At 25.8% G+C, this 16,826-nt stretch overlaps 1 protein-coding gene across 3 annotated transcripts in view; it reads left to right on the top strand.

The window, feature by feature from the left end:
* LOC112592462 (calpain-A-like) overlaps nt 1–9,486 on the top strand; it is a 12,778-nt gene extending 3,292 nt beyond the window's left edge. Inside the window, exons 1-15 of one of the 3 annotated variants that reach the window (XM_025336514.1) lie at nt 1,164–1,230; nt 2,204–2,396; nt 2,481–2,550; nt 2,725–2,842; nt 2,916–3,050; nt 4,519–4,699; nt 4,799–4,953; nt 5,085–5,341; nt 5,444–5,595; nt 5,710–5,930; nt 6,010–6,052; nt 6,125–6,266; nt 7,377–7,504; nt 7,583–7,778; nt 9,277–9,486. In XM_025336514.1, coding sequence (XP_025192299.1) covers nt 1,208–1,230; nt 2,204–2,396; nt 2,481–2,550; nt 2,725–2,842; nt 2,916–3,050; nt 4,519–4,699; nt 4,799–4,953; nt 5,085–5,341; nt 5,444–5,595; nt 5,710–5,930; nt 6,010–6,052; nt 6,125–6,266; nt 7,377–7,504; nt 7,583–7,778; nt 9,277–9,362 — 2,100 coding nt within the window. In that variant the 5' untranslated portion in view covers nt 1,164–1,207 and the 3' untranslated portion in view covers nt 9,363–9,486. Of the gene's footprint in view, nt 1–1,163; nt 1,231–2,203; nt 2,397–2,480; nt 2,551–2,724; nt 2,843–2,915; nt 3,051–4,487; nt 4,700–4,798; nt 4,954–5,084; nt 5,342–5,443; nt 5,596–5,709; nt 5,931–6,009; nt 6,053–6,124; nt 6,267–7,376; nt 7,505–7,582; nt 7,779–9,276 lie in introns of those variants that run through there. The other 2 variants (XM_025336515.1, XM_025336516.1) reach the window with 2 other exon arrangements.
* Nucleotides 9,487–16,826: the final 7,340 nt, after the last annotated feature.

The raw sequence follows: 16,826 nt of genomic DNA, 5'->3' as shown, positions 1-16,826 counted from the left end.
TAATAATAATAATAATAATAATAATAATAATAATAATAATAATAATATAGGGATTTTAGTTATTTAGCTGTTAAATATTATTATCAAGGAATTGAAACCTTTACGAATATTATCTATTATATTTTATTACACAGTCACTTTTTCAAAACATTTAGATTAATTTTATGTTATTTTCTATTTATTCAAAGAAACTATTTACTTAGTTCTACGGTTAGTCGGCGTTAACTTTGTTAATAACAATTTATACGATACAATTAATATAATATTTATGTTATTAATTATTATAATCAGTGATTGTGCCATAAATAAATTCATCTAGAAAAAACAATCTTATGTTATATTTTATTTAAATAAATTACACGATTGGTATCTAACTGCCATCTAAGATAGAAAATTTAGTCATTTAAATTAATTAATCCGGATTGTTCACGAAACGTAGTTTTTGAAAAATATACAAACATTATATTTTCGGATATTACTTAAAAAATTGTTTATGAAAATTATGACGTCAACATTTTACGAGCAGATATAATAATTAATAATAATAACAATTATGATAAGTTATTATTATATTATAGTGCATACCTACTGACTACTGTAAATTGTAATAATATTTTCTAAATAATTTGTGTTATATATAATAAACGTATAGTTCTATAGTTTTTATATTTCTAGAATAAACAGTAAATACAATTAAATCGATTGTCGACAGACCGAGATCGTGATATTATAATATAATACAATATATTGTTTCATGTAATCGCGTATATATTTAGGTACCTAATTATTATTGTCGCTAACGTACACCACTTCTAAAAAATTAATAATTATATCGTTTATCATCGACAGACGACAATAGATAAGCTTTATATAATAAGATAAATACACAGACTTCTTTACTATAGATAAGGCACTTGTAGAATTTTACACTGTGAAAGACTTCTAATAGTGAAGCAAAAATACAGTGTTCTTATGATACATCTCATACGACTGCCATACTGTTTAAGTCCTATAAACTTTATAAAAGGCGAAAGAAAATGTTGTTGAGTATAATAATTTTCTACCATCACTAATGATCAGTACTGTTAATTTAATACGTTTGCATGTTTTTTAAAATTTTTTTAGTGTATATTTTGCCTGTTTTTAGTGCCAAAATGCATGAATACATTTAACACTTTTTTAGTGTATTAAATGCATAGCCCTGCTAATGACCAATTCAAAAATTTGGAGGTATGTACGCAGGTTATGTACACTATATACGATATGTCGACATGCGTGGTAAATTTCTTCGAAAAAAAGTTTCTACTGTTTACAAATTGTGTGCAATGAGTTGTATTTTTTGTGCGCAAACAAGTTGTAAAAAAAGTAAAAGTGCGCAAATGAGTAGTAGTCATTTAGACTGGACCTAAATTTTTTGCAAAATTTATTGTTTTTTCTTTAATGAAAATTAATATTACTATATTGTAATGTACCTATCTATATATATCATAAATAATAATTATCAAACCTAATTCTAATTAAATTTCATTATCTGTAAGCTAGGTTTCAGTAAATATATAAATATCATATTTTAATGTATAGAGAATTTGAGATTTTAAATATGAGAATTAGTACCTCAGTGAATAGTAAATCATATAATTAAAGTACAACAAAGTCACGATATTTGAAGCTTTAAAATCGTAATATAATTGTAGGATTTATAGATACATAAATATAATAAATATTTCACTTATTCTATTTTTGTATTATTTTTAAATTCAAATAAGTCTTGTTAAATTAGATCCATTAAACCAAAATTCCAGGCAATTATATTATGAAGCCATTTTAACGATATAATATAGTGCACAAAGTAAAAAGAAAAATTTAATTGGGGAATTAAACGGGTCTAATGCATTGACAATATTATTATCTTATGCATAATAACTAATAAGTAATAAGTGAGGTACTTTAAAGTTTAAATATTATATTGTTATCTTTATTTACTCTTCTAAGAAACATTGACCTTTAAATTAAAATCAAATTATGTTACTGTTATAAACGCAATAATAATATATTTAGTGTATTTAGATAATAAAATTGTATATATATGTAACATGTTCGTTCATATTTTGTCTTAGTGAAATAATCTAGTTTACGTAGGTTTATAAATTTATTCTTAGTACAAAATTATTCATCAAACACATTTAAATATTTAATTCTTTAGTAAAATGTCAAATATTGGCAAACGGGGTTCCAGTGTTCGACAGAGACCCGCTGAATATGTTCAAAATTTTGAAGTTCTCCGAAATAAATGCTTAGAAGACAAAATACTATTCAGAGATCCAGAATTCCAAACATACGATTTAACTGAGTATTACGATTTGCAAAAAAATCGGTTTGAATGGCGAAGACCAAAAGTGAGTAAATATTTGAAATACGTTTTATTAAAAATGTATCATTTATTTTACTTAATCAAATTATAACAAAAATTTAATTATTAGGAAATTTCAAAAAATCCCGAATTTTTTGTTGAAGGAGTTTCAAGATTCGATGTAAAACAAGGAATTTTAGGTAAATAAAAAAAAAAGTTTATTATTTTTAACTTTTAAGGAGTATTGCTTTTGATATTTATTTATGAATGAAATATTTTTATTTCATATATTGTATAGGTAATTAAAAGTTTATCATAGGTAATTCTAAATATTATGCACATAACTAATGTAAACATTTTTTTTTCTACGGAAGGCGACTGTTGGCTATTAGCTTCCATAGCAAATTTGACTTTGAACAATAAACTTTTTTATAAAGTCGTTCCATATGAACAAGGATTCTATATTAAATACGCTGGTATATTTCACTTTAGGTAAACATATATTTTAACTGTATACCTAATAAATAAATGTGTAAATCGTACTTTAAAACTTTGGTGATTTTAGATTTTGGCAGTATGGTAGATGGGTTGACGTGGTTATCGACGATCGTTTACCGACCTACGATGGAAAGTTATTATTTCTTCATTCAGCAAACGAAAATGAATTCTGGAGTGCTCTATTGGAAAAAGCTTATGCCAAGTAATTAATTAGAATGGTTAATTTAAAATTATTAAAACTATCTGATCACATTAAAGCCATAGTATACATATAACGGTTTTAAACTTTTGAGCCAAAATTAGGTAAATTTAGAATGTAAAAAAAATAGTCGAATAAATTAGTAAAAGCTTAAAATTATTTTAATATGTTGACAATTTCATTATGTAATGTGAATAGTAAAATATAATAATATACGTAAAAGTTTAAAGTTCCGACAAATATTATTTTTGAATTATAACAAAATAACTTAAATCGTTGTTCTACGTTTAAATATCTAATTTTGTCAAAATTTAAGATTTAAATGTCTATTAAATGTAATTTTGCTTGTATGTTTTTAGAACTTTGGGTTTCAGTAATAACTATTTACCCACATAAACGGCATAAATAAAAACCCTGTGTTCATATTTCAAACGTTAGCTATATCTATATTGTATAAATAATAAACATAATATTTTTGGAATTAAACTCAAATTTTTTTTATAATTCTTGTAAGTAAATTTATAAAAATCTTGTATTAAAATTTCAAATCTTTGCTATGAAAATTAAAAATGTTATAAATTTTGACCAAAAAAATTAATTCTTTACGATTTTATTAAGCTTTTAATTTCAGACGTTTATAAAAATAAAACATATCTATGTATTTTTAATATTTTTAAATTGATATAAGAACAGTTAATATTGGATCTTTCAAATTTTTGAATTTAACTTCAATTTTATTATAATTAATAAAAACAAAAAAACCTAAAAAATAAATACTAAAATATAACTTAAAATTAGTCTAAGTGTTTTGAAAATCCTTCTCAGTATTTTTAAACATAATAATTTAAATAATAGTAGAATATTTCATGTTTCGACAAACAATATTTTTGAATAATAATAAAATGACATATTTATTCTTAATATATTAACTTTTAGTTTTTTGATTTCCAGTACATACATTTATAAAGAATATTGTACCACATTTTATGAATTTTAATCTAAAATATACTTTACAAATGTCTGTAATTTTGAATAAATTCATAATTTGAATTTTATATAAAAATAATAATTGTGTTTTTTAAAATTTTTTATTTGCTGTAGAAAATTTTTCGAGAAACATTAAGGTAAATTTTAAAGTTTATTTTTATCACAAATACAATCTTTGTTATGCATGAAATGAATTATTATATTTTAAGTCAAAAAGTATAATAATCTAAAAATAGCAAAAAAAGAGCCAACATTTTTTTTTAATGTTAATATTAAATAAAAATTCAAAGCTCTAAAATTATTTATTTAAATTAATTTGAAAAGTACTGAGAATTTTTTACTTATGATCTTTAATTTGTTACCAGATGCTAGTTGATCAATTTTTTTATTATTATTATTATTTTTTTTTTTTGTATATAACATATATCAAATAAATGTATTGCTTTGTTAAAGTTCATTACTCTATTAAAAAAAATTACACTAGAATCCACGGTTCATATGAAGCTTTGAACGGAGGTTTTACAATGGTGGCTATGGGAGATTTCACCGGAGGTGTATCAGAAATATATGAATTAAATGATGTACCACCTGATTTATTTACGATTATGCTAAATTCTATTCAACGACAATCGCTTATGAGTGGTTCAATAATCACATCGAAAATGGTTAGATATTCGATTTTATACAAAATAAAATTTTTTTATGATTTTTCTCATTTTAGATATAATTTTTAAACTTTTTAATATAATTTGTTATTAATATAGTTTGATTCAAAGAAAAGTGGATTATTTAACAACCATGCATATAGTATTACTAAGCTAAGTTGTTTTTCTATGAAAAATACTACTCGTATAATACGTTTGATTAGACTTCGAAATCCTTGGGGTAAATGTGAATGGAATGGCCCCTGGAGTGATAAGTAATTTTTTTATTTTAATATCTTGGTTTAAAGTTAATATAAAATAAAACATTAAGCCATGATATTTATGATGATTATTTATAAACATTAAACATGTTACTTTAATGAATTAATTAAAACATATTTTATAGATCAAATGAGTGGTTATCTATGCCTCAAAAAATAAAAGAATCATTGGGTTTGGTAATAGATGATGATGGGGAGTTTTGGATGTCATTCGATGATTTTATCAAATATTTCTCTATATTGGAAATTTGTAATTTGGCCCCTGACGACGATTTAGCAACGGAACAATATGGTACAGACTCTAAAAGAAAATGGGATTTGAGTATGTTTGAAGGTGAATGGGTCCGTGGTGCAACTGCAGGTGGATGTGATGTATTTCAAGGTATAATTTATTTTGGATAGTATAATTTCTAAATATTATAATTTTTAGCGATATACTAAATATTATGATAATATAGAAGTTTATTTAATTTTAAATATTTAGAATCATTTTCAAGTAATCCACAATATAATATTACATTAGAAGACCCTGATGATAATGACAATAAAAATATGTGTACAGTGCTTATTTCATTAATGAAAAAGAACGTGCATCGTAGTATGGATTCGTTATCAATTAGATTTTTTTTGTTTGATGTAAGTATTAAAGAACAAACATTTTTAAAATATGTTGTTTTAATATTTTTATAATAATACTGCTTATTTATACAATATTAGTTTTAATGATTTTTATTCTATTTTATCGTTTAGCTCAACAAATCAAAGTCTGTGCCGAAACCATTAGACACGAATTTTTTTCACAATAACACTGCTTTATATAAGTTCCATTCTTTTAAGTTCCGTCAAAGAGAAATTTGTAAGAGACTTAAGGTACCTCCTGGTAAATATTGTATTGTACCTTGTACATCTAACCAAAATGAACAAGGGGAGTTTTTGCTTAGAGTATTTTCAGAAAAAAAAAACAATTTGGAGTAAGTGATTGAAGAAACTCAAATATATTTTTAAAACTATAATTCGGTGTTTTAATAAAAATTAATTACGTTTTTATAGGGAGTTTGATAATGAAGTAGGAATGTGTCCAATTGATGATAAGGTAAAACAAAAGTAGGATTAAATTCAATTTGAAAAATGTAGTAATTTCGTACCAATTATACATTTTTCTTAGATCGAAAAATTGACTCTTAAGACAAAAAAAAGTGAAGATTTGAATGAAAAATTAAATAAATATTTTTTTAAAGTAGCTGGGAAGGACAAAGAGGTCGATTGGATGGATCTAAAACATATTTTGAATTTCGCTATGAAACAAGGTATTTGATAATTTTGAAACTATAAACAACATTTTATTTATTTTACAAAATTATCATTTGATACTGATTTATTGACTTTATTTTTAAATTCTTATAACCGAACTAATTATTAGGTACATACATAAGGAGATTCGGTACAGACCATTGCTTAAAAAAATTTAAATGTTAGTGTGTTACTACTACTAACTCGTATGAATCCCCGGGTAATTAGTGATTTTAGAATGATCTGTAATGTGACGGAAGTATAATGGAAATAGCGGTGCACATCTAGATATCATAAAATTATAGTCCATGAATTATATTTTTACTAAAAAGTATGTACTTTTAGTTCAATATGCTAATAAAACTACAAGCTAATGATGCGATAAGATATTTTAAAATAGATTTAAATTCGTTGTGAGGTTCATCTAACTGAGAGTAAAAATCCTAATTTTTTTTACTTGATCACTGATAATCATTGTTTAAAAATTAATCAAGTTTTGTATTTTAAAAATAAATTTAATATAAAATTTAAAAAAAGTAAGAGATTGATCTAAAGAAAATTTTATAACAAAATGTATTATATTTTAAGATTTTTACAGCATTAGTAGATTAATCAGATATGTTTTCGTTAAAACAGCTATTATATTGGATAATCTTGATAGGTAGTTAAAACAAAATACTTGCAATAACCATAAATTGTTATTATTTAATAATAAGTAGGTATTTAAATTAAATCGAAGTTCTGAATTCTTAAAATTTAACCTAACAAAATCAATAGATGTACAATTCATTTATAAATTGTTTCATTCGAATAATATAATATAAAACAAAGATAACTAACCATGCACCTATATTTATAAACTTAAGAGGAATTTAAAGATTTAGGTACCTAGGTAATTTAATCACAATACATAACTACATAATTATTAATTATAGATATTAGATATTTTATTATATTATTGAAATCAATTATTCAATATTTCAATCTAATTACTTATTTCTTCTATATTTATTATAGATTTCTTTTACATCAAGGAGTTAACTTAATAATTAAAACTTCATTAACTGTATAAATTATATAGCTGATATATTAAGCACGTTATTAACATAATATTTTAATATTTATAGAGCCCGGGAACATACGATTTTCAAATGATGTATGTCGTTGCTTGATTGCTATGATGGATTGGGATAAATCAGGCAAACTTGGTTTTAAAGAATTTCAAAGATTATGGTTGTACATTACACAATGGAAGGTAATTGGATTAACATAAATTAATAAAAAAAAAAATTGTATTTCACGTAATTCTAAAATGTATTTTAAATTGTTTTAGGTTGTTTTTAAAACGTACGATAATAAGAACAAGGGTTATATCAAAGGTTTTGAGTTAAGACCAGCATTAAATTTGGTTGGTTACTTTATTAAAACACGTACCATAAACACTATGTGTCATCGGTATTCGAACAAGAAAGGATACATAGAGTTTGATGACTTCATCATGTGTGCTATAAAACTTAAAACCACGATAGGTTAGTTCAAGTTTAACTTTTTAGATTCACAATCTTAAACATAAACTGTAATTTGTGTTATTAATATCTATTCCCCGTGTTTCGTGATCTAGGCAAATTTATATGACTACATTTTGGCGATTGCTTAATTTTTAATAGGTATACGCTCAGATATATCAATGAATATACTGTTTCTATACTAGATCATATTTTTAAATTTCTCAAAACGGTATAAAAGATGATTAATATTTTAATAACTGTGTATGTTTATAAATTTATAATACACCAATTAAAATTTAAAATTCAATTATAATATTTTTGTATTCATTAATATTATTGCTAAAATACAAATATTAAAAATCCCTTTGATTCCAACGTAGGTATTAAACTTGTTTATGGATCAAACCAATGTTCTATAATTTCATTAAGTGATTAGGTCTAAATACAATCAATTAATGTGATAATTTTAGTCTTTTAATTAGCTTAATCTATGTAACTATTTTACTAACAACTATGATGCATTCATTACGTATGTGCTTATTAAATTTGTATTACATTATAATTAGTTATACGCCAGATGCTATTAAGTCATTACACTTTAAAAGTTAATTTGAATGAAGTTTTTGATTGCATTTAATAAAATTATCTCATAGATTGGACTTAAAAACATAACGTTATCCTAAATGGTTTTAAATTCTACCTTTACATTTATTTTAGCTATTTACGTATTGACCTATATTAAATAAAACTAAACTCTACTGGCATTATTTTTATTTTTCAAACTATTTATTTTTTTAAATTTTAAATTAAAACTAAATTTAATTTTAATGATACAGATTTTAATTTTAAAATGAATTATATAATGAGTTGAATTGCATTGGCTATCAATTTTGATAGCTTTAGTGTTTGATTTTATTATTACCTATCGTGTAGATCAGCGCTTCTCAACCTTTGGTACGCTAATGGTACGCAGAAAGCTCAAAGCGGATACTTGAAGAAAAAATAAATATTTATCATAGTATAAATAAAATACTATTATATACATAAAATATTATTTGTTTATTTGATTAACTAAACCAAATGGTCCGTTTTACTCACATTAAAGATTGGAATTTAGATAAACGATAATCTTTATAATGTTATAATGCTTGGTCGATTTATATTTTAACAAATTGTACATACTTAATTTTACTTGTTCAATAAATGTTAATTTTCTATACATTTTTTATAGGCAAATAAAAAAATAGAGTTTTCTAAATTAAGTGGTATGTGAAAATTTTTGAGATGTGTAGGCGGTACTCGGACGTTAAAAGGTTGAGAATCGCTGGTGTAGATTATATTATGGTGTGATAGTAATACATTTAAAAAGTTGACGTTCTGTTTTGATAAAGATGATTAAATGTGATACTTAATTATTCCTACTAACCTAATTCATAATTGTTAAATTAAATTTAAATTTATTTATCTTGTACTGTTTACTTTTTTTCACCGAATTTGATTTTTAAATTTTTATTTTTAGACATATTCAAAGAACGTGATACTGATAATAAAAATGTGGTTTCATTTACATTGGAAGAATGGGTAGAAAAATCATTTTATTCGTAGATTTAAGTATAAATTAAGTTTCATTTTTATGAACTTAATCATTTTTTTTTTTTTAATACTGTTTACTATTATTGATGTTATAATTCATAAGTTTAATTGAGCGGTATAGTCGTAAAAATGTAGTTTATCAACAGTAATATTATACTTTATAATATTTATTATTTTTTAATTGTTTTAAATGTTGTGAATATAATATTTTAAATAATCTTATCGAATTAAAGCTTTTAAAAATATAAAAATTGTTTTTATAGAAACGGGTACTATCCGTCGTAAGTTGTATAAAAACGCTTAAATGACAAGAAGAATACACGTCTTGTTTAAACGGGTGGTAAACTCAAACTTGGTTATAGAAATATAGCAGTAGATAGGTACTACAACGTACGGTAATTAGATAATTTCAATGGTTTTACAGATTTATTCAATGCAAAATATATATTACACTGTGTACAAATATAACAGAAGTATTAAGTCATTATAAAATTAATATTAAAGACTATCTGATCTTTAATGAGTCTGTTTATTATTTATTAATAATAATTTATTAAGTACGGACATTTTTGATTTAATATCGATGTTAGTTTTATTATGAAAAAATGATGTTTTAATCCATTTTTCAGCGCTCGTAATAAAAAAGTTATTTTTATTTTAATTATTATTTTTTATTATTAATATATTATATAATTAAAAACTAATACTTAATAATGCATGTACCACGATCGCGACACTTGTGTGCTGCGAAACACCGGTTGAGAAATACTGATGTAGGCTATAGTGTACTAAAAATACGTGTAGACTAAAATTAAAATAGAAAAAAAGTGGGAAATATTAGTCAACATAATAAGATAGTACTATAAACGTTATAAGTACATACGTATATTATATAAATAATTTATTAGATAAAGTATATAGACAGATTTATATTAATGGAAATAAGCTAAGCTATATAGATCATTGATGTTAATCGAATTTACTATAGAACCTACAATCATTGACTTTGTCTACAGAGGGGCTCTATAAAAGGTTCCTTAAAAAGATCTGAATCAAAGATTCTCATACTAATGACTACTAGTATAATTAATAGGGAGCGGTCGTACCGGAACTTGATGCATTGCATTTGTATCTTTTTTCTAATGCTTTTATACGACGCTTGTCTTTACAAAAATGTGGCTTATATTATATAAAATTTAATGGGACCATTTTTATTTGGCATTTTTCGGTAATTTTTGATTATACGGTCATTAAAAGATTTTGATGCATTTTTGCTTTTTTGTAGATAAATTTGCATTTTTTACGTTTTTATTTTATATTTTTTTTGACAAAACTAAATATTTGGGAAACTTTTTATAAATCATTTTAATATTTTTTTTAGTGCATTTTTAAAGATTTTTAGATCATTAAGTTCCGGACCCTTATAATTAAATATTTAATTATTAATTTTATAAAGTATTTATTTAATTCAATAGCTATGCAAATATAAAAGTAAATACTATTTAAAGGTATAAATATATAATAATAATAACATTAGATAATTTAAAAAATAATAATAATAATTTGAAACAGCATAATATCTATAAAAAATCATATATCTTACACAATTTATATTTAAGAAATCTTTATTTACATAGCTATTTACAACTCCATCCACGGGTATAAGGTTTTTTTATGTATCAAATACATCATCAATTTTTATAGTATATACAAGTTCTTCTTTTCATTCATTACAAAAGTTTTTATTTACTAGTTAGGTATAATATTATTTGTAAGTTACAACCGTGAAATAACGTAAATATACAAGTAAAGTAGTTTATAGTTACACTGTGATAAAAAAAAATAAACCACTAGCTAATATCAGAGTGAAAAGTAGAGTATTTTGTGATAATAAATCATTTGGTCGATGATAACTGATTAATTAATAACGTTATTACATTTATTCACAGATATTTATACTATGAGATTAAAACTGGTTTCATTTTTTGCATGTAAAATGTAAAATTTTCGCTATCTAGTATAATTTAGATATTTATGTATGAATTAAAGAAAAAGTCAGAAGCCGCAGGGGGATCGCGGCCTATAAAGTAGGTATAGGTATTCATCAATAAGATAAAAACCAGGATAATTTCAAAAACTTTTGTCTATCTAATGTTTCATAGAGAAATAGGTATAATATCATAATTTTATTAAAGCTCATTAAACTAAAATTGTGTTGTAAGAAATTTTAAAAACAAGTAATTTTTAATAATGATAAAAATATATTTATCTATTTTTTTTTTTTAGTAAATCAACCCTAAGGTTGGTTTTGCAATTTTCCGAAATTTCTCCATTCATCTCTATTTTCAGCTAGCCTCTTCAGTTTCTTATAGTTTGCTAGACCTGCATCGGAAATCATCTTTTTGATATAAGACGTTCTTGGTCGTCCTCGATCTCTTTTGCCATTCATCTTCCCTTCTATTATAATATACAGAAGTTCTTCTTCGTGTCTTAAGACATGACCAATCATATTCCATCTTCTTTCTTTTATGGTGCTAAGTATCTTCCTGGTTTCATTTATTTCGTTTAGAATGTTTTCGTTAGTTCTTCTTTCTACCCAGCTTACTCGCAACATTCTTCTCCAGCACCACATCTCGAAGCTTTCAAGGAACTTTTGTTCCGCTTTGTTTAATACCCATGTTTCGCATCCGTAAAGTGCGACACTCCACACATATACCTTTATCAGCCGTTTCTTCACACGTATACTCATGTTTTTAGAGCACAGTAGGTTCCTTTTGTTCATGAATGCTGTTTTTGCTTGAGCGATCCTTGCTTTTATATCCATAGTACATTTTCCATCTTGGCTAATTATGCTACCTAGATATCTAAAGTTTTCCACTTGATCGAGAATGTGGTTATCAATTTTAATTCTTAATCTATGAATACGATTCTTTTTTTGACACATCATTATCTTGGTTTTATTCCAATTGATTTTAAGGTGATAATTTTGGAAGCCCTTTGCTATTTCTTCTAACGCTCTTTTGAGATCGATTTCGCTGTTTGCAACAAGAGCTATGTCATCGGCGAATCTTAAAAATGATATCAATTCTCCTCCTACTGTCACTCCAATTTGATCTCTAGTGAATGTTTCTTTAATTTCATTGATAGATTGTTCTACATAAATATTAAATAATTTTGGTGACAGTGGACACCCTTGTTTTACTCCCTTTCCTATTTTGGCTGTTGCAGACTTGTCTGACACTTTTATTATAGCTAATTGCTCTTTGTATATGTTGTATATTAGCTGTCTGTCTCTATAATCAATGTCTATTTATTTTAATGTCTTAAAAAGTTCCTTCCAGGGAACTGTGTCAAATGCCTTCTCCAAATCGATAAATGCGATAAATGTGTCGTTGTTAAATTCGATCTGTTTTTCAATTAATGTCCTTAGGCTTAAGATCGCTTCTCTAGTACCCTTGTTTCTTCTAAATCCGAATTGATCATTGCTTAAATGCCTTTCAATTTTATGTTCTATCCGGTTACCTATTATTTTTACTAGGATTTTAGCAGAGTGTATCATCAGACTCAGGGTTCTATATTCACTGCATTTTTCAGCTGTTGCTTTCTTGGGGAGAGTAATTATTATGTTTTTTTTAAAATCTTCCGGTATTTCTCCAGTTATATAGATGTCATTAACCAATTTAAATAATTCGTTCTGGATTTTTTTACCTGCATTTTGGATCAATTCTGTTGATATATTGTCTACACCTGGAGATTTCCTAGTTTTCATCATTTTAAGGACTTGGTTGAATTCTTCCCTTAGGATTGGTGCACCCTCATTATCTGGGTTACTTCCATTATGTAGGCTAGTTATCTCTTCACCCTGATACAGAACTTCGAGATATTGTTTCCATCTATTAGCAATGTCTTCGTTGTCTATTAGTAGATTTCCGTTTTCTTCTCTTATTTTATTGTTGACTTTAGTTTTATTACTGACAAATTTTTTTATTGTATTAAACGCTTGGTCCATTTTGTTTTCTTTTATTAATAGTTCTACTTCATGACATCTGTCTTCTAGCCATTTCTCCCTTGCTTCTTTTGCATTTCTGTTTATTTTGTTTTTAAGTTCTTTATATTTTCTTATTCCCTGGTTGTCTTTGGAGTTTTTGTACTTTCTTCTTTCCTCAATATCTCTTAGAATTTGTTCATTTATCCATGGTTTTTTGGGATCTAACGTATTTCTTATAATAGTTTTATTGGCTGCATTATGTATAGTTTCTTTGATTGCTTCCCATCTTATATTTATTGAATCATTTTGTGAGGGTGCTTTGAATGTTTTACTGATGCACGATTCATAGGCTAACGCTGTATTCCGATCTTTCAGCATATTTACGTCATATCTTCTTTCCTTTTGTGTAGGTTTATTCAGTTTTTTATATGTAACATTGCTTTTCATCATTAAGAGATTATGGTCGCTGTCCACATCGGCGCCTGGGTAAGTTTTACATCTCTTAACTTGGTTTCTGAAGCGTTTTCATACCAATATATAGTCGATTTGGTATCGTCCAATGTCCCCTGGCATTTTCCACGTATACCTTTTTCTCCGATGAATGTTTTGGTATGTGTTTGTTATGACTAAGTCATATTGCTTGCAGTAATCTATAAGTCGGTCTCCTCTTTCGTTCCTTGTACCCAATCCATAGGCTCCTACTACTTGCCCATCAGCACCTTCACCTACAACAGCGTTCCAATCCTCTATTATTATTAAGTTGTCACTTCCTTTCGTTAATTTACAGAGTTCCTCGAGTCCTGCGTACATTTCTTCTATCTCGTTGTCCTCTGCTTCAGTTGTTGGGAAGTATACTTGAATTATTACGATATCGCTGGGTTCAGCTTTGACTTTCACCATTATAAGTCTGTCATTGTACGCTATCTTATTTATCACTTGTTGTCCCCATTTCTTGTTTATTATTACTCCAACTCCGGCTCTTCCTGTTCTTTCACCTCCAGAGTAAATAACACGGTAATCATCGGACCAGAAATCTCCGTTTCCCGCCCATCGTGTTTCACTTACACCCAATATATCTATGTTTAACCTTGTCATTTCAACTTTAATATTTTCCAGCTTTCCAGTATTTAACATAGTTCTCACATTCCACGTTCCAATGTTTTGGCAAGGCTTTCGCTTGCTGACGACCTGAGAAGCCTTGCTTCTTCTCCTGCCGAGACAACTGATATTTCCGAATATATCTGGTCTAGTAACTTCCATCTCTTTATAACTTCGATTCATATTGCTTACTAGGAGTTCTAATGTGGTGGTATCCTTCTCCTTCCACATCGCAGTTGAAAGGCCAGTGATTGGAATATGCCCAAACTGCCTCCGTCAAATCCTTCCATTGCCGTTAGTTCTACTGTAAAACTCGCCAACGGTCGGTAGTAGCGGTTACTGCTGCTCTCCGCTACCTCCTTTTAATCGCCTTCTACGATAAGCAGGAGTAACTGTGGGTCTATTCTAATCCCCGACCCACAGAGGTAATTTATCTATTATGGTTATCTTTTAACAAATTGTGATAACTCCATCATACAACTTCCAAAATATTTGTCATCTCATTTTTAAATTTACACTCAGCTCTTGTCATAGATTGTCAAATAATAAACCCTATTGCGTTTACGTATTTGCAGATTTCGTAGATTTTTAAAGACATATTTACATATTTAGTGTGACGTTTACAACGTGGATAAATTCCAAGTATGCAATACTTGAATATTAAATGTATTAGGAATCAGATTATATATAAGGTCTTGGTTCCAAATGGAATCTAAATTGTGAAATTATTATACTATAATTATATAAATATGTTTTTATAAATTATATTAAATCAAGTTAATGTCTTTCTAATAGAGATATATTCGAAATTATTTGTATTAATATTAAAACAAGTTTGATGATGATGTGTAATTTAATATTTGATTTGTATTTGTTAGATATTCAATTTTATGATAATCAAAATTCGTTTCATTTATAACTTTTCTCATTTAGACTTATTTTTAAATTGTATATATTATAATGCATTATTGTTAAAGGCTGATACAACTGTCAAAAGGATTAGTTGAGGTCATGTATATAGTATTACCAAGGTAATTTATGTATCAAAAATAGTGAAATACCTTTGATTAGATTTCAAAACTTTGATGGGAATAATTGTAAATGGAATGGACCTTGGAATAATAGGTACGATTTTTATTATTATGTCATAGTTTATAATATTAGTTATAATTTATAACTTATAAATTTTAAGGTACAATCATTTTGAATAATAAAATCGTTGATTACCGAGTAATGATATGTAATGATGTACTAAATATTATGACATAATATAAGTTTATGTGATATTGGATTTTTTAAAACGTAAAATTTTATCTTCAGTACTATAAAACAGTTTTATATAATAAAAGATCCTAACAAGAATGCCGATGATGACTTGTGTATAGTAATTTTTGCATTAACGGAAGACGGGTTAAATCATTGTCTATTGGATTTTATATTTATGACGCAAGTATTAAAATGCCTTAAAGTTGTTTTAATATTTTTCGATTACTTACAGGATAATGTGTACAAATTAAACAGTATAATATTATTTGTAATGATTTACACTCAATTTTATCGTATAGCTCAAAAAATCATAGTCTGTGACAAAACCATTAAATAAACATTTTTTTTGAAAATTTTACTGTTCTACCGCCTCTATTTTAGTATTTTATTATTGTTATATAAAAAATAAAAAAACCTGTAAGAGATTAAGTGTACTTCTAAGTAAATATTGTATTGCACCTCGTACTTTTAACTATAATGAACAAAGGGAGTTTTTGTTTAAAAAATTCTTACATACTTAGTTTACAGAAATTCCAAAGACTGTAGGTGGAAATTAAACAGTGAAAACTGATAACTAGTTATATAACCTATATAAAATTACAATACTTTAAAAAAAATAATATGTTCTTATTTTTTCTAATTATTTTGTTTTAGATCGTTTTTAATTTGTACGATGAAATAAACAAGAGTTATATGAAAGGGTTCAAACTAAGGTATAAGACCAACATTAAGTTTGATTGATTATCATATTAAAACTTCTACCTTAAACGTTTTAGATTATCGGTATGGAGTAAGATAGAAACATATTTGTTCAAGGATTTTATCATTTACGCTATAAGACTAAAAAAAACCACGATAGATTAGTTTAAATTAAATATACAAAATATAATCGTTTATACAAAAATAAGGATCACAAATTGTGATATTAAGAGAATTACAGTCGACTGTATCCTTTAATAAGGATCACTTGCATTTTAACATTTTGATTTCTCAGAAAATTAGTTTTTAAAAACTATTATAATTGTCACTATGCAAAAAAAATATGAATGAATAAATAATGTAGGCAATTTGATATGATCACATTTAAGTGAATGTTTTTTTTTTTTCCCAGTAGATAATTTCGT

This window comes from Melanaphis sacchari, unplaced genomic scaffold (genome assembly GCF_002803265.2).
Source record: "Melanaphis sacchari strain LSU unplaced genomic scaffold, SCAv2.0 Contig177_pilon_pilon, whole genome shotgun sequence".
Taxonomy (NCBI): Eukaryota; Metazoa; Arthropoda; class Insecta; order Hemiptera; family Aphididae; genus Melanaphis; species Melanaphis sacchari.
Note: the sequence above shows the minus strand (reverse complement) of the source record. Positions and strands in the feature narration are given on the sequence as shown.